Source organism: Leptinotarsa decemlineata, unplaced genomic scaffold, assembly GCF_025532065.1.
Source record: "Leptinotarsa decemlineata unplaced genomic scaffold, Ldec_3_MD MMD2_tig00001019_RagTag_RagTag, whole genome shotgun sequence".
Lineage (NCBI taxonomy): Eukaryota > Metazoa > Arthropoda > Insecta > Coleoptera > Chrysomelidae > Leptinotarsa > Leptinotarsa decemlineata.
The window spans coordinates 2,478,068-2,504,172 of NW_027412557.1; the positions used below are offsets into that span (position 1 = coordinate 2,478,068).

Sequence of the window (26,105 nt, forward strand, 5' to 3'; positions counted from 1 at the left end):
AGTCGCCGAATCAGCGCGCGAGTACAGGAAGCCCTAATCATTTCCGGAGTAACGGTATGACAAGCCTCTAAAATTTTTTGGGTTAAATCGTCAATATTCATTGGTTGTGTTTCGAAGGCAACTCGTTTCAGATATCCCCACAGGAAAAAGTCCAGTGGCGTGAGATCTGGAGAACGTGCAGGCCATCGCACAGGTCCACTATTTCCAATCCAACGGTCTCGAAAAGTATCATTGAGGAATGTAGTAACTACATTATGGTTATGTGCAGGAGCACCATCTTGCTGCCACCACATTTGTTGTCGTTCTTCAAGTGGAATATCTTCCAGGAGGGCAGGTAAACAGTTTTCCAAGAAATGTAAATATCGGTGGCCCGTCAAAGTGTCTTGGAAAAAATGGGGCCCGATGAGTCGTCCATTATGTAAACCACACCACACGTTCACACCCCACATTGTTTGGAAATTGGTTTCTCTAATCCAGTGAGGGTTGTCCTGTGACCAATAGTGCATGTTATGTCGATTAACAGTACCATTATTATGGAAGCGGGATTCGTCACTCCACAAGATTTGATTGAGGATGTTTGGATTGTCATGGACTAAAACTTGAATGTGAGCAATGAATGCCGTTCGTCTTTCGAAATCGGTAGGTCTAAGTCCTTGGTGTAAATGAATTTTGAAGGGATGATACTTGTACTGTTTGAAAATTCTTTGCACAGATGACTTACTGATCCCAATCTCTACCGCCAATGCACGAACCGAAATATGAGGATGTGCTTCGGCGTAGGCCAACACATTTATGCAATTTTCCTCAGTTCGCACGGGAGTAGGATGTACTTGATCTGTTTTTCCTGGAAATGATCCCGTTCGCATGGTATTTTCTACATACGAAAACGTATTACGACCTGGTTGTCGACGATCAGGAAAGCGCTGCCCATACAGCCTCTCCGCAGCACGTTTATCCTTTCGGCATTCACCAAAAATTAAAAGCATATCAACGTATTCGTTGGGAGTGAAGGTAAAAGGCATTTTGATATACAACAACAATATGACGACTGATGGCAATGTGTCATCCAGATATCAGAGGAATGAAAGGAAGCACAAAAAGTTCTAACATTTTATCGCCTCTTTTTCTGCGTAGCGTCCACTTTTTCTGGTGTCTACAATGCAGAACAATTCGATCAGTCCAGTTAATAGTACCCACTAACGTATTCAATTTTCTCGAACAATTATGATATATCGTTGGTTGAGAAATAACAAGAGCTGTCAGTTGAACGACAAACAACATGGGGTTGCCATTTGAAAAACAAAAGTTAGGGATGGTTTCGCAGGGGTTGCTCACGAGGGGGTGGATTTCGCTCTGCTACATGAAAGTGCTGGTGGTCTTCTATGATATACATATTTTTTTTCAATTTTTTTCTGCAGGTGACTGAGATATCTGCTGGCCTAAAAGCTCTGGGACACCCGTTATAAGGTCATTTTCAAACTTATGCAATATATAAGTTTGAAAATGTACTTATAGGACGAAACTGCAGTAACGTTAGTTACAAATAAAAGTGGTAAAAAACATAGAAAGTTTAATTTCTCTTTTCTTCATTATGATTTCCTACCACGTAGTAACGGCTACATCCATCAATAAATTAATTAATTAATCATCATCTTCATCACGAACGAGTCTCTATAATCAGCTGTGATGGCGTCATGGCAACAGAATTCAGAGTGGGGACGGAGTGAGAGAGTAATAGATAGAGAAAAAGTGAATAGAGAATAGAGGAATAGAAACTCGGAGAGGAAAATGTAGATATCACACAGCTGCACGCATTAAACTTCATCGACGAATTTTTGTTATTTCGGCTTGCGGAAATCGTCGGATTATATATTTTTCGTTATCCTTGAATTATTTCCTTCAAATTAAAAAAATAGCTACGCTCGAGAATGTCGAAATGGCGTTATTTTTTTACAACTTTGCTGCCCTCCCCTTCCTTTACGTCACTTTCAAATTGTCAAATTACTAAAATATACACTTTTTAGCAGGTAATTTACTCACCCTACCTTAATCTGACGCGCTCGAGAATTTCTGATGATCATTTTTTTTTACTAATCTGATCCTTTATCCCTCACAGGCGGCCTTATATATGGGGCTCATATTTGGTGGAGGTACTTAACCGGGTACAAGGTATCCCCCTGTATATTAATCTGCCGCGCTTTAGTAAATCCCGAAATCCCCGCTTGGGCTCCCCTATTATTACGATTTGATCTCCACAAACTTCATTTGAGAAATATCAAGACATGTTTCACTAATACAGTAGCTTCTTCAACAGTGATTCAAAAAAAATTACCTAATAAGTCAATGTGAAATGTATGTATGCGTGTTATATTGAACAGTTACCGTTACGTAGTCAGTAGCTGTTCTTGAGTTCTTCTATCATTATCATTCATAAAAATTGGTCCAGCCGTTCTTGAGATATTTTATTATTATTATCATTTTCATTGATAAAATATCATTTTTCAATACTTATTATTCTATTCCCGATGAAGACAAATCCAAAGAGACAATAATTATAAAAATTGGTCCAGCCGTTCTTGAGTTACCTTCCTTGGACTTCCACAATTAATTCAAAACCAAAATGAGCCAAATCGGTCCAGCCGTTCTCGAGTTTTAGCGAGACCCACAAACAGTAATTCATTTTTATATAATAGATATTATGGAATTGGCCGATACTTGATGAACATCCATTACTTACGTATTTAAAAAACAATTTATTGCGAGATTTTCACTAAACAATTTTACAAAATGGCAACACATGTTTCACCATACAATGGCTTCTTCGGGCGTGTCAGTAATCTCACAATGAATTGTTTTTGAATACGGATACTTCACAAAAGAAAATTTCCTGACAAATAAAATACAAGTGATGTTTGGAAATGCAAATTTAGTTGAAATAATCATACTCGTTCCTCTTTTATTTATGATTAGGAGCTATATGTGAAAATATATTGTTTCAACCATTTTTCCACTTTTAGTTTGTGCTAAAAGTAATTTCATTATCCGAACTTAACCTATCTTTTGTATTGATACTGATTCACTAGTATGAACATACGAATGAATAACAATAAATTCCATAATTCCTAATCATGAATTTTCAACGGCTTGATATTGCATAAGTAACATGGCTGGCACTGAATGAATCGAAGGAAATTGTGAAATAATCAGTACTGTTAATCTTATTGGTTCATTTTACTTTTATTTCTGTTACAGTAATTATCTCCAGCTAACTGGAATGAACATATTAATAGGATCAAATTTATTTTTATCAACGGCTCAGTGATTGTTAATTTTCGTATTTGCAAATCAACAAAAAATCATGGACTATTGAGAAGTCAGATAAATGTTTTTGATTTGGCCAGTCACAAGGATGACGATGCAAATGATGCCGTATTCAAGTATTTGCTCAACATTCATTAGTTCCAACAAAAGCTGTCAATAAGAAAAACTTGAAGGATGATTGACAGCAAGTGTTGTGCAATATTCAAGCTATTGTTCTTCTCTCCGCATGTTTTGTTTCATTTTCCGCAAGTACAATATCATCAAGAGCTCTTTGCTGAATGCTTTCATGCGAACCCTTTTGTTCGTTGCAAGTAAGTGATGAACATGTGTACGTTTATTATTCGTTGTTAATATGCGTTAAGTCATTCTGTTGGTGATCGTGACTACAGTTCAGAATCCAAATTTGACCGTTCAAACTGTGAAATTCATTTCGTTTAATTTTAATCAGTTACGTCATTAAGTTCATTTCACAATATAACGTGGTTCCACTTTTCAACTACGTTGGTTGTTTTATATTCGGGTAGCTCGTTTGGATAGTTTGTAGAGTTGAAAGGGACGTACAACGGTGAGATAATAGTATTTTTAATAGACATGAAACAGATTGACAATAAATACTGATTCTTGAGAAACTTTTTCGCAGACTATAGTAAAACCAATAATGATTGAGAGTAAAGCGTTTTGTCATATCTAAATTTTACGTTACCAGTTTATAGCAGAATCAAAATATAGTAAGCAGTAGAGTTGTAGGTTGTGGCAAATTATAGATAATACACAATACTAGTATGACTAAAAGGTATTATTCATGACAAAAATCAGTAATGAGCTTGTAATGAGTAATACTTATATATTTCCTGATTACTGATCAGTTAAAATTCATTATTTTCTGTATAGTGTTAGATATTTATTACAACTAGTCGCAACGCTGTACGCAACGATATTTCTGTCTTTGTCACTTTACCGTAACTTCCATCTCATCGTTGCAGTCCTCACTAATGTACTTGCAGCCATGAGCGTATCATTGGTTTGTGAATTATACATCGTGAATTGTACGTTTTACAGTTAAGTTAGTCAGCAATCGACGTGTTGTGATAACAATTGGTGAAAATAATAGTGCTAATGAGTGTTTAAGCGTTACATAATTATATTTCTACACCGTTCTCAAACTACTCAAAAAATGGGAGACATGGTCGGGCCTTATACGTCGAAAAAGGTAAAACGGTCGGAGTCTCGGTCAGTAAGAGAAAAACAAATTGTACTGCGAGTATTTCACTGTCTTGAAAGAGATCATCAGCCACCAAAAGATGACTTTGTGCATATGTGCTGTAATTTTACGTGTGTTCCTCCGAATAACCAACTGGGCATTTCTACATCATTAAGTTCCACAATTACAAAAGATAAATTAGTTGTGCTCTGATTATACCGGTGTACCAAAATCATCGATTTACAAATTACTAAGAGAAGCAGAAATTCATGGGGACGTACAAACGCCAAAAACTAGTAGCGGACGAAAAAAAATCACAGTTGATGAAGAAGCCAAAACCAGTATACGCAGAACTATTCACAGTTTCTTTTTCAGAAATGAGCTGCCCACACTTCAAACAGTTCTGAAGGCACTTAGCGATCATGAATTGGTCCCAAAAATGGGTAAAGAAACTTTTAGGAAACTTGTACACGAAATGAAATTTACGTACGGAAAAGTTGACAGGAAAAGCATTCTTATTGAACGTCAAGAAATAATAGCATGAAGAAAAAACTATCTAAGAAAAACTGACGAATTTCGGAAGCTCAAAAAAAATTGTACTTCATGGAGTAGACATGGGTTAACCAAGGACATACGGTCAAAAAAGTATGGCAGGATGGTAATATAACAAGTGCACGACAAGCCTTTATTGAAAGTTTGTCAGTTGGGTTAAAACAGCCATCTGGAAAAGGTAGTCGTCTGATAGTTACGTATATAGGAAGCGACAGTGGATTTTTACCAAATGGTGAATTAATATTTAAATCTAAGGAAACAGGCGACTATCATGAAGATGTGAATGCGGAGGTGTTTGAAAAATGGTTTGAAGGCATCATTCAACTTGTGGAACCTGGGTCTGTCATCGTCATGGACAATGCCCCATACCATAGTCGACATTTAGAACCATTACCGAAACAATCATGGAAAAAAGCAGCAATTCAAGAATGGTTAATTAATAAGAACATCCAATACAACAAAGATAGTTTAAAGGCAGAACTACTTCAGCTATCAAAATTACACACAGACAAATATAAAAAATTCGCATCGGATGAAATGGCGTTAAGTCGTGGAATTTCAGTTTTAAGGTTACCACCATACCACTGCGAATTAAACCCAATAGAATTAATCTGGGCGCAAGTAAAAGGATATGTGGCACGAGAAAACAGAACATTTAAATTAGTGGACGTGCAACATCACCTACAAGAAGCTATTCGAACTGTGTCTGCAGAAGACTGGAAGAAATGCATGCAGCATGTTTTAAAAGAGGAGCAAAAAATGTGGGACGTCGAAAACCATATTGAACACAATATTGAACCAATCATAATTCACTTTGATGATAGCGGTAGCAACAGTGACGAATCTGAGGTTGAAGATTAGACGAAAATTTGTACATTTATATTATATTCTATTATCAAAAATTTGTAATTTTTATTTTCTAGTACCCCTGACGATGAGTTTAAGTTACTCGTATATTGTGTTTAAGTTACGTATATTGTGTTTTTTATTAATATTGTTAATTTATTTGGTACCTACTTTAATTACCACGATTATTACTCCGTTTTCATAAGGCTAATGACTACAATGATTAGGTAAATTACGATATAGCAAAGTTTTAATGAAATAAATAAAAAATGTGTATGAATATTTTAACTAATTGTACTAAGAATTTTTCTTTCATTCTTAATCCTCTCAAAAATTAATAAGCACGCCCCCGATTTGCTGTCAACTGGGCTTACCTCCACTCTCAATCATTATTGGTTTTAGTATAATAAAGAAATATAATTTGTATAAAACGATAGAAAACAATACTTTATGTGAAGTGAAAGTGGTATTTTGATATGTCAAAGATCAGGGAATATTTTCATAAGCGGAGTGACATTTAGCACCCCGTTCATGTAAACTCAACGGCTTGAAAACTGCAGGGATTTTGCAATTGCATTGGTGTAATATTACGGATCATCTTCATCTCGTCTCACTGCAAACTATCCGAGTCCGAAACAAGTCAACCACGCAATAGTATCTCCAAACGCTAAGCACTCACTCACAGATGATGGAGAGTCTATATAGTGTTACGCTAGTTGCACACACACCGATTTTGGACGACCGACTTTGTACCGGTCGTCCAAATTCCAATAGTGAACCACATGTGGGAACGGGCCCTGGCACACACGCCGACCGGTGATCGTCGCCGGTAAAATACCGGTGAGCAGCCGTCCACTGCCACTGTATCGCCGGCAGTACCGGGAAGTAGTGGCGTACATGACTAAATACACTCTTGCATACTCACCGGTTTTTTACCGACCAATCCAGTCTCGAATACTCGGTGAAATTGTAGTTACTACGCATTAACTTCGTTTTGGTAGTGCGTGCTAATTACGACAACAAAGCAACTGCTTGTTTGACCGATAAGAATTCGGTGAGTGTGCAAGCACCCGCTACCAATAAAATATCGGTCGATTTTATACTGGCCGTCCAAAATCGGTGTGTGTGCAACTAGCGTAACGCTCGTTGCACACCAATACACCAATTTCATATCATTTTGCTTCTTCTTGGTTACTTTAAATTTCAGAAAAAAATTGATGAACAAAATAACAATTCATTCATACATTATTTGCAATTATATTGAACGTTTCTGTAAACATAATCTGGATTGGTTCAAATGAAAATGTTGCCTAACTCATAAATCTGTAGAGAAAGTTTAAAGTGCTACTTTTTCACGTGAGTGGGAAGCCATTCACAATTTTTTTTCACTAAGAGAAAACTGTGTTACAAAATGTTATTGCAGAGCATGATATGGAATATAGTACATTATTGCCTTCAGAAATAAAGTCAGTAACACTTATAGCCCTAGGAATATAAAATAAGTAAAAAAAAAGTTTAATCGGTTTCATTGAAAAAAAGATAATGATGTAGATAATGTACTTGAAGCTAAAGAATAAATTGAAAGGTCCTAGGTAGCAGTCATTACACCACTTCCCTCAGCAACCTACGGTATTGGTCAGATAAAAATAATAATAAAATCGTTGGATATATTTACTCAGGTTACTGCATACACATTGTATATGCCGATATTTAATAACGACATTTTCCCAGAGTTCTATTCCTCTGAAATTTCCGAAGTTGAAAATATCTGTCGTTGTATAAAAAATAATTAAGGGAAAATAAACTCTATTGAAACTTTATATTGAAACTTGGAAATTCCATTAAAGTTTTTCTACTAAAAACGTGATAAACAGATAACCCGAAAATAGTGAATTCTTCGCTGTACAATTCGAAGTATTCAAATGCTGTTATCGATTGCATAACTTCCCATTTCGCGGTGCGAGATAGTAGGGCGCAAGTTTCCCCAAGTGTAGGGGATCGCTCACCCCTCATCGACCCCGGGAAACACACCCGACCCCCAAACAAACCCAACAACTTCATTCTTAATGAGATTTTCCCGGATCCATAAATTTCAGCCTATAGCTCATTCCACAACATTAATTTCATTGCTAAATACTCGCTATAAATTATGAAATAATGAACAGACCAAATTGGGATAGAAATGAATAGTATAATCAAAATAACCAAATAATGCTTCTTTGATTCAATATGCTCGCAATATTCCATCAGCCATTAGATCAATTTGTCACACTTGTTCTAGTAAATTATTGAAGAATTTAAAAACATTTTTTGACAAATTTCCGCCGTGATTTTTTGAATTGATTTTTCACTTTCTTCGACTGTTGGTAAACAATAGAAACATCCAAATATATACTAAAACGGAATGCACATTGGAAAAGTGAACGTCACACATGTCACAACGTCACACATGAGAATATAATAATAAATATAAACATGCCGATTTTCTGGGAAAGCACCACCCACTATTCCCACACTAGAATCCACAGTGCCGGAAATTACTTTTCGACAGCGTCTAGTCTGGCGATTTTTGAAACAGCTCAATATCAACAAGGCGTCTGGTCCTGATGAAGTGCCCATCATCGTACTTGAAAGGTGTGCATAAACTCGCAGCAGTACTTTGCTGACTTCTCAATCTGTCTTACAAGGAACAGGTTTTTCCTTTTTGTTGGAAGATTGCTCGCATGCAGCGTATTCCAAAAAGGACAAGAAAATCTTCCAAATAACTATAGACCAGTCGCTTTGCTATCAGTGATATGAAAAATCATGGAGAAAGTCGTAAACCACCATATTCATAAATATTTGTAAGGCTTCAACATCTTGAGCGATCATCAATATGGCTTTCGGAAACAAAGATCAACAGGCGACCATCTATCTTATGTTATGCATATCAGGAATAACGTAATCGAAAAACATGAAGAGTCAAGGGCTGTTGCCCTCGATATTTCTGAGGCCTTTGATCGTGTGGGGCATGAGGGTTTGCTGGCCAAACTACGATGATATGGCTTCTCAGAGATCATTGTTGTGTATGGCTTTCCAGCTTCCTGAAAGAACTTCCCTGTAGTGGCCGTCGATGGATATCTCTCAAATAATTTAACCATCAACGCTGGTGTTTCTCAAGGATCCATATTGTCTCCAACCCTTTTTTTATTGTATATCAACGATTCATTGAAAAAAAAACGAAGAATCCAATATATCGCTTTGCTGACGACATCACACTTGTCTCGTCATTCCATTTGGATTCCAGGACATCGGCTGCGGATGCACATCTTCATCGGCAGCAGGAGGTTGCATATCTTGATGAGGGTCTAGAAGCGAATTCGAATTATGGTGAAACTAACCAGGTTCAATTCAATGACACAAAAACCCAGGCATGAATTCTCTCCAAAAAGATAAATGTCTCCAAACCGGATATAAAAATGTCAGGACAAACAATTCCGCTTTCTGCTTTTATAAGTTTGTTGGTGGGTTTAAATAGGCACCAATATGTCTTGGCACAATCATGTCGCTAGAATTGCAAAAGCCGCTTCTCAAATACTTGAAACACTGTTCCGAATCAGAAAACTGTACATACCTCGGCAATTTTTTATGCTTTATAAAACTTAGATCAGGCCTTCTTTGGAGTATTGTTCTCATGTATGGAGCTCCGCCGTAAGCATACCCTGAAGCTGCTGGATTCCCTCCAGAAAAGAGCCACCCGCCTGATTGGAGATGCGAATATCACTTGCAACCTTGATAATCTGGAACATCGAAGGAAGGTTGATGATTTGTCTCCCTTTTCTAGATACTTTCACGGGAAGTGTTCAAGTGACTTGGCCACTTGGCACATTTAATTCCACCAAGAGCGGTATATATCAGAAATACGTGACGGACTGTGGCTGCTCATCGTTTTGAAAGAACTCTTTCATTTGGAGAACTGCTTTGGTGTGGAATAAACTTCCTGAGAACATTTTTCCGAATAGATTTTTCCAGCGATTAAAATCCAATGTGAATCGCTACTTTCGTACAGGCCCTGCTCTTAGAGCGCCTTAAGGAGTTTCATGTAGTTCTTATGTTTTGTTCTTAAAAAAATAAAAACACTCATACAAAGCAATGTATGTTCCCAATCTATTTTATAGAAAGCAAACGTCTATAGAATTTTATTTATATAACCTCCACCATCGTAGGTAGCCAATAGAACGACCTAGGAAATATGGTGCGATATTTCAGAAACTATCCATGGTAATAATTACACAATTTTCACTAATAATCTTATTTCTAGACAGCCGAACCCCTACAAAATTCAACTAACCCTGGAACTGATTGTAAACGACCATAGACAACGACGTGTGTTCGCTGAAGGGGCCCTGAAGCAGTTGGCAACTGACCCTAATTTTCATCGATAATTCATCTTCAGCGATGAGGCCCATTTCTGGATGAATGGGTACGTAAACAAACCAAAATGTTGAATTTGTGACGATACCATTCCACATGAGATCCAAGAGCATCCCGAAAGATTCACTATTTGGTGTGAACGACGTTGGCTAGGCAATCACTGTCAACGGCGAGCACTTTGAGTCGATGATTACCAACTTCTTTTGACCTTAATTGGATGATCTGGACACCAACGACACGTGTACGGCGTTCCGTGCCACACAGCTTATGCCACATTGGATATTCTACACGATTTGAGAGCATGGTTATCTCACGTGGAGTTGATGTGAACTGGCCACCGAGGTCGGTGATTTGACCCAGTTAATTTTTTTTTGTGGGGTTTTCTTAAGTCGCAGGTATAAGCGAATAAGTCACAAACCATAGCGGTCGTCAAAGCCTAGATGAACCATGCCATCGGCAAATTCAGCCTGATATGTGTGATTGATGACTTGTTTACTTTATGGTCATTCATGATCACTTAATGAAATTAATAAAAATACTTTTGTCTAAATACCACTGGAAAATTTTATTTATACGATCTGTTTCGGATTTGATCCCAAGTTTTATACAACGGGATCAAACCTGAAGCCGATCTTATAAATAAAATTTTCCAGTAGTATTTAGACAAAAGAGTTTTTATTCATTTCATTTGAATTCATCCTGTTTCATGCGCCAGAGTCATGGAAAATTGGACGTTTCTTCAATTGAATGTAGGTGTGTGTATTTAATTCCAACAACAACAAAACAACAAAAACATTCTGGCGAAATTTTTCGAAATTTCGATTTATTGATGTTCATTAACTGATATATATATATATATATATATATATATATATAACAAGGACATCAATAATTGAAAGATAATAGATTTATTATGAAACTATAATTGTTAGTGGCCCATGAATATTTGATGAGTAAATTGTGTTGAATTCCTATTCACAAGAAACAATTTAATATCATGTATACTCATAATAGAACACCAATGAGTTTCTGCGTTTTCAGGAACTTTGAACATAACTGTTATTATTGGATTATTGATTTCGGAATAAAATGGTAATTCATTTCATCCAAGTCGGAAACTTCCATTGTCTAATATGATATAAATTGATTTGAAATCCCTGAAGCAATCTGTAAAAAAATTAAAAAGATTAGCCGAAAGAACTATTTTATCACAATTATCACACGAAGACGATTGTGGATACTAACAATCGAAACGTCGTGAAGTAACTTGGTTTGTGATCTTTTAATTTTGTATTTTTAATTTTCATTTCTCGTTAATAATTTTTTAATTTTTCAGCTCGTGTTAATAGTTCAATTTTTTTGTTTTTTTTTTGGTTGTTGTTTATATGTTATTTCATTGTAATTACAGTTTTTTTGCCTAATAAAATCGTTCTTTCAGCTAACCTTTTTAATTCTTTCACAGATTCTTTCAGGGATTTCAAATCAATTTTATATCATATTAGACAATGGAAGTCCGAACTGATGAAATGCATCACGAAACATTGTCAACCACCTTCAGACAAATGGTAATTGCTGTTTTATATATTTATAGCGTTACAGTGACGCTGACGTGAAATACTCGTCAAGAAGAGTGTCGCAGTTCTGGTGATTTAGGAAAAGTGCTTGTTTTGGAATTATGTTTTAAATATATTATCATTTACATATTTCATCAGATAGCTACGAGCTCTGAAGTCATTTACTTGTGAGCTTTAACGTGCTTTGAGGTGCGCCCTAAAACAATTGCCAGAGAGAAATAAAGTAAAGTAAATAATGTAGTACGTCACAGTCACAAGGAAATCGAAGCAAATGGAGAGACTGATGAAGGAGGAAATCGGTATCTCTTTCTCTGGATTGAAACCTTTTTGTGGACTCTCGATGAACCACATGAACACACGAAAGAGGTATTCTGACAACGAACAGTTTCTAGAATTTGACGAGACTCCTCACAGGACACTGCCCACTGACGTAATACTGGTCTGCAAAAGGCTCAGATTCCTTTGTCAATTTTGCCATTTTTCATTTTTCGTTCAAAACAATACATTTTCCTTTGTGAAAAATATATTATATTTTCAGTAACTTATCAATAAAGTAGAAAATTCTTCTTTAAAGTTCTGATTTTTTTCAGATTATGGAATGTGATGGTAGCCAGAAAGGTCAATAATAAACTTTGATTTTGTCCAGAAGCGAATGCCTTTCATTTAAGAAATGATGAAAAATCAATCTAGAGTATCAAGATAGCCATTCAAATTTTCCAAATTCGGTTAATTAAATTTTTTTAAACTCAATACTTCAACTCAAACATTATCTAGTGGTTCATGAGGCTGCAAATCAATTTGCAGCGGAAATGAAGTTTCAATTTCAATAAACAATCTGTTGTCGCTTTGAAAACCATCATTTTCAATCGTAAATACATGAAAATCAAATGACCAAATTGATTACATTTCATTCGCACTATTTAGTGTCGATATAATAATGAATGTCGAATGGAGTTCGTTGAAATTGAATGGAATCAATGAAATAAATCCGATTGGATATATTAATTACTGCCCACGAATTGCAACACTTCGTAGGTCATTCGCTCAATCATCTAACTTTCAGTTTCAGTATGAATGATCATTATAATTCCAATTACGATGCTGATATAGAATTGAATAACAATAAATAATAATGCACTACATGCACGCTGTCCTCATCCCATGCATGGAAAATGTTCCAATAGAGGGCAGGTGCAGTAGACGTCTCATACATTTCATGGAAACATTAAGGTCACTTCCGTTGAAATAAAAACACTTACTTGAATTCGATATTTCAAATATACACAAGTGTGTATGTTTGAAATAATATCCCTATCGCAAACACTTGGCGTAAAAACAAGATTTCATTCGATGATTTATAACCGTTCTCATAGTATTAACAAGTGGATAAACAGTACCTATACGCACAAGTCGGAGAAATTGAAAGTTTAGAAACAGGTGATTTTTTGACATGTTATCACCATGACGAAACGTAAACTAGTTGTGAGTGATTTTAATTTCATCATGAAGAAAAGAAAATTGAACCTTTATATATTTTTACCACTTTTATTTGTAACTAACACTACTGCAGTTTCGTCCTATAAGGACATATTCAAACTTATTCATTAAACTAACAATGGTTGATTACATTAGCCCTTATATAGCACCCCTCTAGGTAATAACAGAGGTACTTGGCTTGATTGAGTACCTGAATTTTGTTTACTAGTTACAATGCGGATATGCTAATTTGAAAACCGGAGTAAACTAAATTGATTTGATCACTTAACAGGTTGCATCCGCAATGTTTATGCTTGTGAATTTCCAAGGATTCCAAATTATTGAGTTTGCAAATCCTTCCTTGCATAGTGCAAAATTTCCGTATCGCTTAGATTCGGGAACTTGTGGTTGCATGCCGAAGAATGGTTTGAAAACATGGATTCATTTTTATCTAGTCTGAAGGACCTTTCATGTTCAGCATACTGTTTTTGGAAATTTCGACCACATTATCCCACTTAAACACTATTACACTCCGGAGACTTAAGCTTATAAATTCCAGATTTCTCCAACTTGTCCACCTTATCTTTGGCATTGAAAAGAAAATCAAATAACCTGGCATTTGATCTGAATGCCACTTCCACATTTTTTTTCTGAAGAAACCTGCAACTATCTCTGTTCTTTTTCCATTTCTTGATTTCTGGTTGTTTGGCCTGACCTGAGGGTATATATAGTAACGGCTACATCCATCAATTTATTCAATTTCATTCTTTGAATTTTTATAAAATCATCATTGAGAACCGATAATTTAAATACTGCGGTCAAACGTAGACCGCAAATTAGTTTCAACTAAATTTTGAACATTTTTTCAAAACTGTGATTGGATACCAATAAAGAAACTTTGTATCCATATACGATGACTATCGGAAATAGTAGAACTTAGTCAAATGACAAAACAATAATAAAGTCTTGTCAGATGTTTCAGCAATATATACAAATAAAAAAAGGATCATAAAGAGGTATTTGAAAAACATATTTCTAACGTTTGTAGTAATTGCATCCAAACACAACCCTTTACTCGAAAATTAATAACATCATCCATGATAATACGTAATTGAAGAATTTTCACACAAACATTCTTTATTTCACTTCTATAAATATAAAATAGTTGTTAATTATTATCAGTATCACTACATAGTTTAAAATGAAGTAGTTTCCCGCTGTCTGTCCCTATGTATGCTTATATTTTTAAAACTACCTACGAATTTTGAGGCGAGTTTTTTCAAATAGATAGAGCGATTCAATAGGAAGGTTCATATGTATATAACATGCATAATATAGAAGTGAAACTGTAATAATTTTAGAGGTTTCTAATGTGATCCCATAAATATACATATTTTTTGCGTTTTCATTGCAAACGCTGGCTGAACCCTACGAGATAGATCTACAAAAGAGTCCGCGATGGTATATGTTTTTCTTTCAGGGATAACCCACAATGACCAGTTTTTATCTTCGAGAAATAATAGTTTATTTACGAAACAATTTTAAGCAATACAGTATTAATCATTATCCAATCATGTACCTTAAATACATTGTGCATTTAATTTAGATCAATATGGTCTGTCACAGCATGAAATTTAAATGAATATTTTTGATGATATTACAGATTCAAAATGTAGGGACATAGTGGTTGCGGCGTTACCGGCCGGTGGCCGGCGGCGAGTGCCTATAAATAGCGCGTCGAAAACCGCCTCGCCCTATAGCACCTTATGATAAGCGTTTATATGTATATTTAGTGTCATCATTGCAACCGTGCAGAGCTGTGGCGGTTCGTTAGTCAGAAAAACCAAATAACAGAAAACCCCAAAACACTAGCGCTGTCATCACTAAAATTTTTTTTTGTATTTTGGGGTGAACGAATAGTCATTTCGAAAAATAATTTTACTTCTTCAGTAGTTCACATATAAAATTGTAGTCATGCAAAAAATGTATTCACCTTTTTTTAAAAAACTCGTGTTTGGCATCTATTACACATATTCTATTTTGAGTCAGATTTATTGCTGTTAGAAGCTGTGTTGTGTCAGAAAAATACAGATGGCGATTCAATGTTTGAAAATATCCTTTCTCTCTGGACCCGAACTTTTTCGATACTATCGATTCCGAAGATGAGAGTTTTTTCAATATTGTTTTTTCATTATTGTTCGATACAGTCTTCCCATCATTGTAAGATTGAGTCTCCTTGGTGGTCGAAACACGTGTCGAGGTTTTAAAATAACGGTTTAGTGTAATATTCATTACTACACCAAAGGTTCCATACAGTGCTTCACAAGTCTCCTGAACAGTTATTCAAAAATATCCTTTCATATTTCCGAAACTGTTGACCACCTGAAGAAGATCTGTCAATTTGCTTTGAATTCTTTTCACTTTGATTTTTTCATTGTTAGTTTTTTGCTGAAGAAGTTCAGAAGTTGAAAAAATATATTTTTTGAAACTATTTTGATTATAAATTTTTTCAAAAGAGTTTCTTCAGAAGAAATCACATTTCGAATGAAATATTGAACATTTTATTTGAGAATATCTAATGAATCCTATGTAATAAACAGTGCTTTTCTGTGTAGGAATTTGAATATATAAAGCAATACTATATGGGCTGAAAAGTCTCCGGCCTAGCACATAGATGGCGCTAGTCTTATTGCATTAACCGTTTTTTCAGTTTGTACCAACCTTCAAAGAAAGCTGTTGAAATTTTCATGATATTCTACTCAAAATTTTGTAAGTTATTGTGCTAAGAGTGACACTATTTTTGTTATTTTCAAAACAATTTTACGCCGCTTCTTGATGATAAAAATTACCGTCCAAGCGAGGCAATGGTTTGAAAAGTATTATAAGGGACTCCGCTCCATCAGAAAAGACAATCAAACGTTAGTTTGCTGATTTCCAACGTGGTGGTAGAGACAGCGATGATGCAGTGGACGTCAAAATGCAGCAGTAACACCAGAATACAAAAAATATCGTTTCTAATCATCGAAAAGTGAAGTTACGTGAGTTATCTAACATTGTAGTGATATTAAAAAACGTGTTGGCTTAATATTGCATGAAAATTTGACTATGAGAAAGCTCTGTTTGAATTAGGTGCCGCGCGAGCTAAATGTTAACCAAAAACAAGACCTTTTTGATGAGTCTGAGCACTGTTTGGCCACGTTTGAATATTACAAATCAAAATTTTTCCATCGATATGTGACAATGGATGAAACGTGGATCCATAACTTCACTCCGGAATCAAAACGATCGTCATGTGAGTGGAGAGCAACTGGTGAACCTCGTCCAAAGCGCCCGAAAGCACAACAATCGGCTGGAAAGGTTATGGTTTTGGGATATGCGTGGTGTAATATTCATCGACTATCTTGAGAAGGGAAATAGCATCAACAGTGACTATTATATAGCATTATTGGAGCATTCGAAGGCCGAAATCGCGAAGAAACGACCGCATATGGCAAAGAAAAAAATGTTTCATTGATATAAGTCATCGTGTCACAAGTCAATCAAAACAATGGCAAAACATCATGAAGCAAATCTGGCGTATTCGCCAGATTTGCCTCCCAGCGACTACTGACTGTTCGCAGATTGTGTGGTGAGGGACGAAAGGGAATGATTTGGGCAAGTTACCAACTCATTGCAAAAAAAGGAAAGGTCACCTCTGGGTGGTGTGAACATCATCCTGGTCATGGTTGGACACAAGTTTGGAATTGTATAAGAATCCGACATATGACACAAGAATATGATGTGAAGGAAAAAAGAAAATGGGTGGGGAGATAAATTATAGTAATATGGGCTTGGGTCACAATGGCTTGAAGAATTGTTCATTTGCATTATTTTGATTTAGTTCATTTGCATTATTTTGATTTAGTTAAGTCTAGTTAAGGTAGCGATAGGTAAATAGTTATTGGAATTTAGTTACATTGGTTGGAAGAATTGTTTAGTTGCATCATTTTGATTTAGTAGTTAGTTAAGTTAGTGATAGAAAATAGAAATTCTAATGTTTTGTATTATAAAATTATGTATTGAAAATTATTATTGAAATAAAGAGATGGGTCTTCTACCCCGCTGATTCGTCCCGGCGCATTGGCGTCGCTCTGCGGCGGTGATGCGCTGGGGGGGAGAGTTCGGAGGAGTAGGGGTTCCCTTGATAGTGGTGGCGTTAGATAGAGGGAAGTTGCCAGTTGAAAGGCTTTCAGGCTAGGCCAACGAAGGCATAGGCATTGTTCATGTTCGCAAATATCAAAAAATGCATCGTTCTACACAAGTGGTATTGAAATGTTAGAGCGGCTCTGGAATGATTGTATGGCTCTTGTTGGAGATCACGTTGATGAATAAAACCAATTTCCAAATCTCATTCCACTTTTTAGAAACCCTATCTTTGATTCGCCACACATCTACTGAGTACCTTGTATACTGAAGAATATATCAGAAAAACCTAATACACTGTTAGGTATTTGAAACTCTAATGAGAAACATATCACCTCAATGTGACACATGCTGTAGTTGTTTTATATTTATGCCTCCTTGAGACAATGTCTGGATTGCTTACATTGATTGCTACCTTTCTATAACTGCATGAGTTTTTTTTACATTGTCGTTTTTTACCGCCATGGAAAATGAAAAGTACTATAGGAGATTATGTACAAAGACACTGTATTTGTTTTTGAATATTAGAAAACTTCGCTTCATAAAAGTAAACATTAATCATTCAAATCCGGCACCGAGTGTCAGCCGTTCTATACCAGGGGTGGGATTAATATTAATGCTGCAATAGAATGAATAATGCATGTATGAAATGTCAATACAAATAAACCCACCCCTCTTTCAGAGTCAGCGGACTCATTGTTAACGAAAGCATATCCTATTGTAACCCATTCTATTTAATATTTCTCTTCGGGTAATTATAATCTTAAAACAATAAATTCTTATTATATAAGGAATTATTCAGTCAAGTGATATCATTAGTGTATTTAATGTTACGTAAGCTGCTTGTTAAATATATTTTCATATTAACGAGATGAAAGAAACCATGAAACTTTCTCTGTTTCCTAATAAGAGGAATACCTTTGAACATGTTCTTTTAAAGTTTCCAAAGATATACAACTGCTCTACTCTTACATTTTGAAGTTTGTTGGTGTTTTTTTATGCTTTGATATATTTGTGGAGAGTACTGAAATGTTGTTATTTCTTTTCTGTTTAATGTTTCACCTTCCACAATCTAAAATACCAAAAAATAGTCGATAAAACTCAGGATAAAGAATAAAGGTGCATTAAAAATCTACTGACTTCTCTAACACGATGTCTGTATTACAATACCCTCACATTAAAATAATTTTTGAAACGTGTTATTTAAATTCCAACTCCTATTGTATCCGCACAAGTGGCCGTTATTACGAATAATCATAGCAGTTAGGCCGAGCAAAAAACAAAAACAAAACAGCTTCACCTGCAGGGTTCATTGTAATATGAATTATGTTCAACTGAGCTAGCTGGGTTTTGTTTATTTTTTTAATCGAATTAAGAACCAGTTGTTGAAAGTAGTTCTAAGAGATGATGAAACTTTGTAAGAATTATGAAACAAAAATTAATCATTCACTGAAAATGAATATAGAAAACAATAATACATAATTAGAAGTGAGGCAATAGTTTTGAAAGGAGATTAAAAATCATTTGAAGGATCTAGAGGGGTTACACCCTTTTGTGGCGAACTAGTCAAACAGCATGTTATTCATTACCCAAAACATGAATAGTCGCGTCAAGGAAAACGTAAAACAGGCAATTTTCCTCAGAAACAGCTGCGATTTTGATGAGTTTTTATAAAATGTGTTTCTTATTGTTCGAAATCAGAACCGTGTCGAATTGGAGTAAGGATTATTGTGAAAAATAAGAAATGAATTTTTCTATGTTTTTTACCACTTTTATTTATTACTATCGTTACAGCAGTTTCGTCCTATATGGACAGTTTCAAACTAATATAATGAACCTGGAGTCTGAGTATTGTATTAGTTTGAAAATATCCATACAGGACGAAACTGCAGTAACATTAGTTACAAATGGAACTGGTAAAAAAAAACAGAAAGTTTCATTTTTCATGATGATCTCCTACCACGTAGTAACGGCTACATCCATCAATTTATTGTAAGGATTATTTATATTGTTCAAATAATATGCATGATATTCATATAGGGAATGGATTTTAGCCTGTATTTTGTTGAAAAAAGTAACAGCAGTACATGAGATATTCATTTAAAAACTATGGTACCAATGTTAAAGTTGTTTTTGATAAATAATAATAATAATACAACTGAGACCATCTGAGAGAAATTGTAGCGACTCACATTGGATTTGAATCGCTGGAGAATAAATCCATATGGAAAAACGTTTTCGGGAAATTCTCCAACTGAAAGAGCTTTTGAACAGTGAAGTTCGAGTGGTACTGAGTTGAACCTCAAAACCTCATTTGAACACTTCCTGTGAAAATATCTATAGAAGAGAGACAAATCCCCAATCTTTTTTCGATGTTCCAGATTGTCTGGATGGAATCCAGCAGCTTCAGGGTATGCCTAGGGGCGGAGCTCCATACATGAGAACAATACTCTAAAGATGGAATGATATGAGCTCTATAAATCATCAAAAGTTGCTGAGGTGTGTACGGTTTTCTAGTTCCAGCGACATGATTGTGCCAATACATTGGTGCTTATTTCAACAATACCTATATACGTTATTCTTAAATCGTTCATTCATTTGTAGAAGGCATACCGCCAAAAAAATTTCAGCTAGCTACAGCTATCCTCATTCTGATTAGTTTTTCTATACACATTAGCCAGGAAGTATCAGAACCTGTTAGGACATCTTTTTAATATCTTATTCGCTACATCCTCTGTCAAAGGTAAATATAATGAGCCTTTACTTGAAAACCGTCTAACAATAATTCACTCTAATCCCTGACAAGTACTTACCTGCTGGTTTCATCACTCATGATCAGATTTTAAATTCAGTATATCTTTGAAAAGCTTTTCTTGTTCTTTGAGAATAATGCCGATAATCATTGAAATTTTTAATATAATTGTTTTTTCCTTATCATCAATAAAGCAAGTGTAGTATTATATCCAGTGAATACATGAATAAAAATGAAATGATTCGTTGTATTATTATATATTAAATTTCATTAACATGGTTTTTGTCGAATAAACTCATTGTAAGGCATTATTTATACTGCCAATAACATTACTTCACCACCGAGAGCTGAAATCATCACTACCATTAACACATATTTGTGTAACACATATTTGTATAGTTGTATCATTGATACAACTACACGGTAGTTGCGGTATCGCAAAATATCAATGGTCATTTTTCTAAACAATATACGGCTGATTGATTCCAAAGTTTAGATAAAATAAATATAGTTTAAAAAAACTAAAAAATACACTTTTATAGCATACGAAACTAAAAAATGAAAAATAAATATAGTTTAAAAACTAAAAAACACGATTTTGAAGAACATCGAACTAAAAAGTTGAAAATATTTTTTTAATAAGCTTTAAACAATAACAAACGAAAAATACTGTGCCATATTTTTTGCTCATCAAGCGCCCGTCGCTTTTTTCACAATAATACTAGTATTTTTCTTTCGTTATTGTTTTGAGCTTATTTAAAAAAAATATTTTTAACTTTTTAGTTCGATGTTCTTTAAAAGCGTGTTATTTAGTTTTTTGAACTATATTTATTGCAGAAGTGAAGTGTACAATTATAAGTACAGTTATAAATTGAAGTAGGTGATGATTTACGGAAGGATTCTGCATGTTACCGTAAATACTTCAATTTTCTCAAGAGAAGTGTTTAAGTATATTGGAATGTTTGGGGTAATTTTCCGCTAAGAATGGAACATTTCTCACAAGTCACAAGCACACTTCAAGTCTACCCCGACTTTATAGCTACGAAAACACTCATATAAAAAGATTTACTGCACGAAAATAACGCAACGTAATGTCTTTTAATTTAACATGTCGTCGTTATTCTTGATCCGGAAAGTTATTGCTTTCATGGTCATTGTTATAATATGGTGTAACTATTTGTTACTTTTTCATTTTCTTTCATTTTATATGTTCTCGATATATGAAGTTATCATTGCCTTGAAATTTACTATTACAAAATTTGCACTCTGAAGGAGCAGAGAAGATAAAAATCATCAGTTGAATTACAGGTCGTTTTTGATGTACCGTTTCCTTGATCGTTTCTTGATCTAGAGCAAGACAGTACTACCTGTGCACAGTTGGATGCCATCTACAGAAGTTTCTAGAAATACTGTATCCCTTTTCAACACTTGTCACTGTAGACCAACGAAATAATCGATAACTTGAAATAACCACTGGAAACATTTTTATTCGTCCACTTTGCCGTGAATGACAAAATAATTAAACATTGGTCTCATTATTCACATGCTAGCCCGAATTTTCAGCTGAACGAAAGTGCTCCATAGTTTGTCCATCAGTGGTCCATGTTTCTCAATAGAACATATTCGTTTGTCCGCGAACAAAAAAAAAAAATAAATGAGAGATTTGGTAATCTTTTTTATTTTTACTTTTCACAATTTTCATTTGATTGATGATATATAATTCGAATCCAGATAACTCAGAGCAATCTTCATCAATTTATTGAATAATTGAAAAAATCATAAATTAAAATAGTGAATTATAGTTTGAACTTATCCGAAATCAATTCTAATAAATGACATTAAATGTGTGGAAAAATGTAATTTTGTTGAAACAACATAATAATACTGTATATATGATTTAATATCGCTAGACCTTCCCATGAAAGTATTATGCCATCACTAAGTTATGCGGCGATATCTACAATTTCAGTATACATAATAGGTGGGTTCGTGATACATAGAAAACAGCTATACTTGTGAAGATATATCTCGAAATAGGAGTAACGTTATTGGTGGATAGAGTAATGTTAACTTGGTACACTCGGGATATATTTTTTTGAAATGGTAATGAAATGTCTTCGAATAGTATTAATGAAAAAACATTGAGAACCTTAGTGAATAATACAGTTATTTATCAATTGATACTGGAAATTCTATCCTTCAGTACCTTCGTTTGAATCAAACAAGTATCCTATCTTTGTAAAAAAATAGATTTATATGAAGGGCCAACTTTCATCAACCAAATTTTCAATACTCATGATTTTACTTTTTTGCGTATTTATGTATTTTTCATTTCACTGTAAATATCGATATCGTTATTTTACTCAACAAAATTCGAGAAGACAACATGTATGTAAAATAATATGAGTTGGATCACTAAATTTCTTGCAACAGATCTGAACGGTAGACATATTTGTAGCATCCACTTTATTCTTCCCCCGCAGGTCCAATGAGCAGATCTGTCGGAGTTTGTGCTGATACCGTCTAGTGAGTTCTTTACTGCAATAACCTCTTTTAAGTGGAGTTGTATGACAAGGTAAGCATGCTTCTCTTCGGCATCCAGATGATGCTGGACGATTCATTCTACGAGTTGCACCATGTTTTCCTCATCTTCCTTTCCTAGGATGAACCATCGCACATTTGTCATTATCAAATTCCATAACGGTAGCGTACATGTTCTGTTCTGTTGAGAATTGATCAGGATTATTCAATTATGCCTAACAATGTTTTTAAAAATAATTCTCATTATCTTAAAAGGGATTTCAGAAAGTTTAGACTCGAGAGTCATGAATTTTCTTACAACTATGAATTCACTTTCAGAAGTTTTTGTTCTGTCTTTCCTTCAAAGAGAACATCAGAGCCGAGAATCTCATAAATAAAACATGTAATTAATGTTATTACTGCAATTCCACTCCTCCAGCCACCTTATCGCATTCAATTATTCTCACAAAGTTTGATTATACATCCGAAAACGAACGAAAAAAGTATTTAAAAATGTTGATTTACAACAAAAACTAATTTTAACTTTTTGATTAAATTTCAGTCTGGCAGCGAACAGTTGTGTTGGAAATTAACTAACTTATTTAATATATCCAAGGTTCTATTCTGTTTCTGTTGCATTTCATTATCACGTTCACGATATTCCGATGTGATTACGTTCATATTAAACCAACGAAACATGGAATTGGAATTGTTCATTCTCCATCGAAATTAACACAGAGTTTCCACCGGTTTTTATTAGTTTTAATTGTTACGAAATGATCCTAAACAGGACTATCAAGCATCCTCCTTTAAAAGGTTTTGAATCGAATAGATTTTCGTATTCGAATTTAAGAAAAGATTTGAATATGTAGTTAAATCGTTGTCTTATATACGGGTGACAGACAACAAGTATAGAATTTGGAGCTAGAAGGCTAGAATGCCTCAGTCTTCTCTAAGAAGATAGTTGAACCAGAACTCGATATAATGAGAGTAAGTAAGGTATGCTTTTGAAAAAAACTGCTTTATTGTTTTTTAAAATACTTGCAGTTTTGCATATGATCATGATTTCAGAAGGCCGTAGCAACTTCTTGAGGTACTGAAAAATACTTTATACTCATTTTTTATAAAGAAGGGCTAAGAACGTCATCAGTTAATTATTCTGGGAAATATGTACAATAGTCATCAGTTCGATGTTTTTCTTCTTCACATAATCAAGTTATGATGTGCTCTGTGGGAGCTGGTGTTATCATGATGGAGGATATCAAGACGTTTCAAGTTGTTTTTCCTAATTTTGCCGAAGATTTTTGGCAAATCAGTTGCTCAAACTATACAGGGATATGTCTGTTGAACCCAAAAAGCATGCGATTATTTTCAAGAAATACTCATTTATCTTGCCCACGGCATCAATGATTTTTAATCGATTTTGATTGGCATAAAGTCCTTTTTTGTTCAAGTAGGTATATAGATGATTGTCAGACCAATGATCACTTGTGGTGCAATTGCTTGGAGGCCGAAGGCTTTACAGAAAACGGCCCAAGCAAAGCTCTCTGGCTTACAGAGACAGGCTTGTCTGGCTATCAGTGGTGCCATCAGCACCACACCGTCAGCAGCCATGGAGATTCTTCTAGATCTACTTCCTCTCCACATTTTTCTGGAGATGCTAGATGGATTGCATACAGACTTGTGCACATTGCCAATTGCACAAATCAATTCAATGCAGAGTGCAACAGACTGTTGGTTGACACTGGAAGTCACAGCATTCTGGAAATGACCTCTGACTTTATGCATCCAACTGTCAATTACGAACTGCCTTATAAAATACTGTTCCCGAGTAAAGAGGACTGAATCTCTCGGGAGAAGGAAATTCACAGATGGATCAGAAACACCTTCCGATTCTGGTGCAGGTGTTTTCAGTCGCAGACCCAGGACAGAGATATCAATATGCCTAGGAACCTATGAAACTGTATTTCAAGCGGAAATTTATTCTATTGAATTGTGTGCGGAGAGATTGGAGAAATCCAACCTCATACACAAGTCATTAAAAATATTCTCGAACAGTCAAGCGGCGTTGGGCTTTGCCAAACAAACACTGAACACCTGGATGACTCACTCCAAGGCGTTCCTTTCGAAGCTTGATTCCAAACAGTTGTTGGACTACAGTAGGGATGAACTACGATGTCTAACAGGTCACTGTCATTTAAATCATCATATGCAGAGACTTAGACTGTCGGAAGACAGTGTGTGTTGACTCTGTCTAGAAAATTATGAAACGGCAGAGCATATATTTTGTGTCTGCTCCGATGGGGACCAAATCAGGTTCTTTGAGTTCGGCAGATGCGTACTCTCACCATCTGACCTGAAAGACCACTCACCATACAAACTAATCGGCTTCGTTAAGAAGCTGGGTTTATTTGGCTGAGTGTGAATGGGTGTGAGACACAATAAACCCTTGTGGGTTACGGTGGAGGGTCGAATAGACCCACACACTTTAGATCTATCTACATACCTAGGTATATTCGATCATTCATTGCAAATTACGAAGGATTTTTGTGGTGCCCACCTATTTGAACTCGTTACTTTGTTACAGGGAGGACAGTTGATATCGTTCAGTCAACGTCCACATTTTTTGTTGAATCAGGTTATTTATAGAACCTGGTCAGAAAGGAATGTATTCTCTCCTGGTGCAGATGTTCCTTTTGTTGCTCGAGAATTTGGTGCAAGACAGATTCGTAAAATATGCTCCCATTAAGGAGGCGATGAATCGCTTTCTGGTTGCACCACCTAGCCTATTAGGTTTTTCCAGGAGTAAGAAAACAGTCATTTGATCAACCTCTTCTGTAAACTCGGCTTCAAAGCTGGAGAACTGAGTAGCTCTTTCTGTCGATTCTTCGTCGTTTTGTCGAAGTCCATTTTTTGGTTACTTCATGGTCCATCAGGGGTCTCATGAGTAACTAGGAAAAGAAGGCCCATCACGGCAGAGCCCTTTAATACCGTAACAAGTCGACGAGAGGGAACTTGGTAGGTATGTATCTAAAATGTTCCATAAGTGACACTGGGACTCACAGTCATTATTGGCAAGGTACACACACTTTAGGATGAGGCGTCATTCCAGCGGATAACCCCTTGGGTGACACCTTAAATAGCAGAGGTATTCTAACACACCCTAATGGAGCGTGGACGTTATCATATAAACTCTAAATTGTTGACATGACAACATGTGATAATTTTTCCAAAAAATGTTCATGCAAAATAACAACATAGCTTAACG

The 26,105-nt window shown here is 35.3% G+C and overlaps 1 protein-coding gene across 11 annotated transcripts in view; it reads left to right on the top strand.

The window, feature by feature from the left end:
• Positions 1–26,105, top strand: part of LOC111518249 (TOX high mobility group box family member 4) — a 249,801-nt gene that overhangs the window by 140,556 nt on the left and 83,140 nt on the right. For 2 of the 11 annotated variants that reach the window (XM_074175320.1, XM_074175323.1), the window contains exon 2: positions 22,801–22,892. The exons of 7 other annotated variants lie outside the window; for them this stretch is intronic. Coding sequence is in view for 2 of the 4 variants with exons in the window: in XM_074175315.1 (XP_074031416.1) it covers positions 3,600–3,632 (33 nt within the window). In the remaining 2 variants the exon portion in view is untranslated. Of the gene's footprint in view, positions 1–3,584; positions 3,633–22,800; positions 22,893–26,105 lie in introns of those variants that run through there. 2 more of the 11 variants (XM_074175315.1, XM_074175321.1) reach the window with 1 other exon arrangement.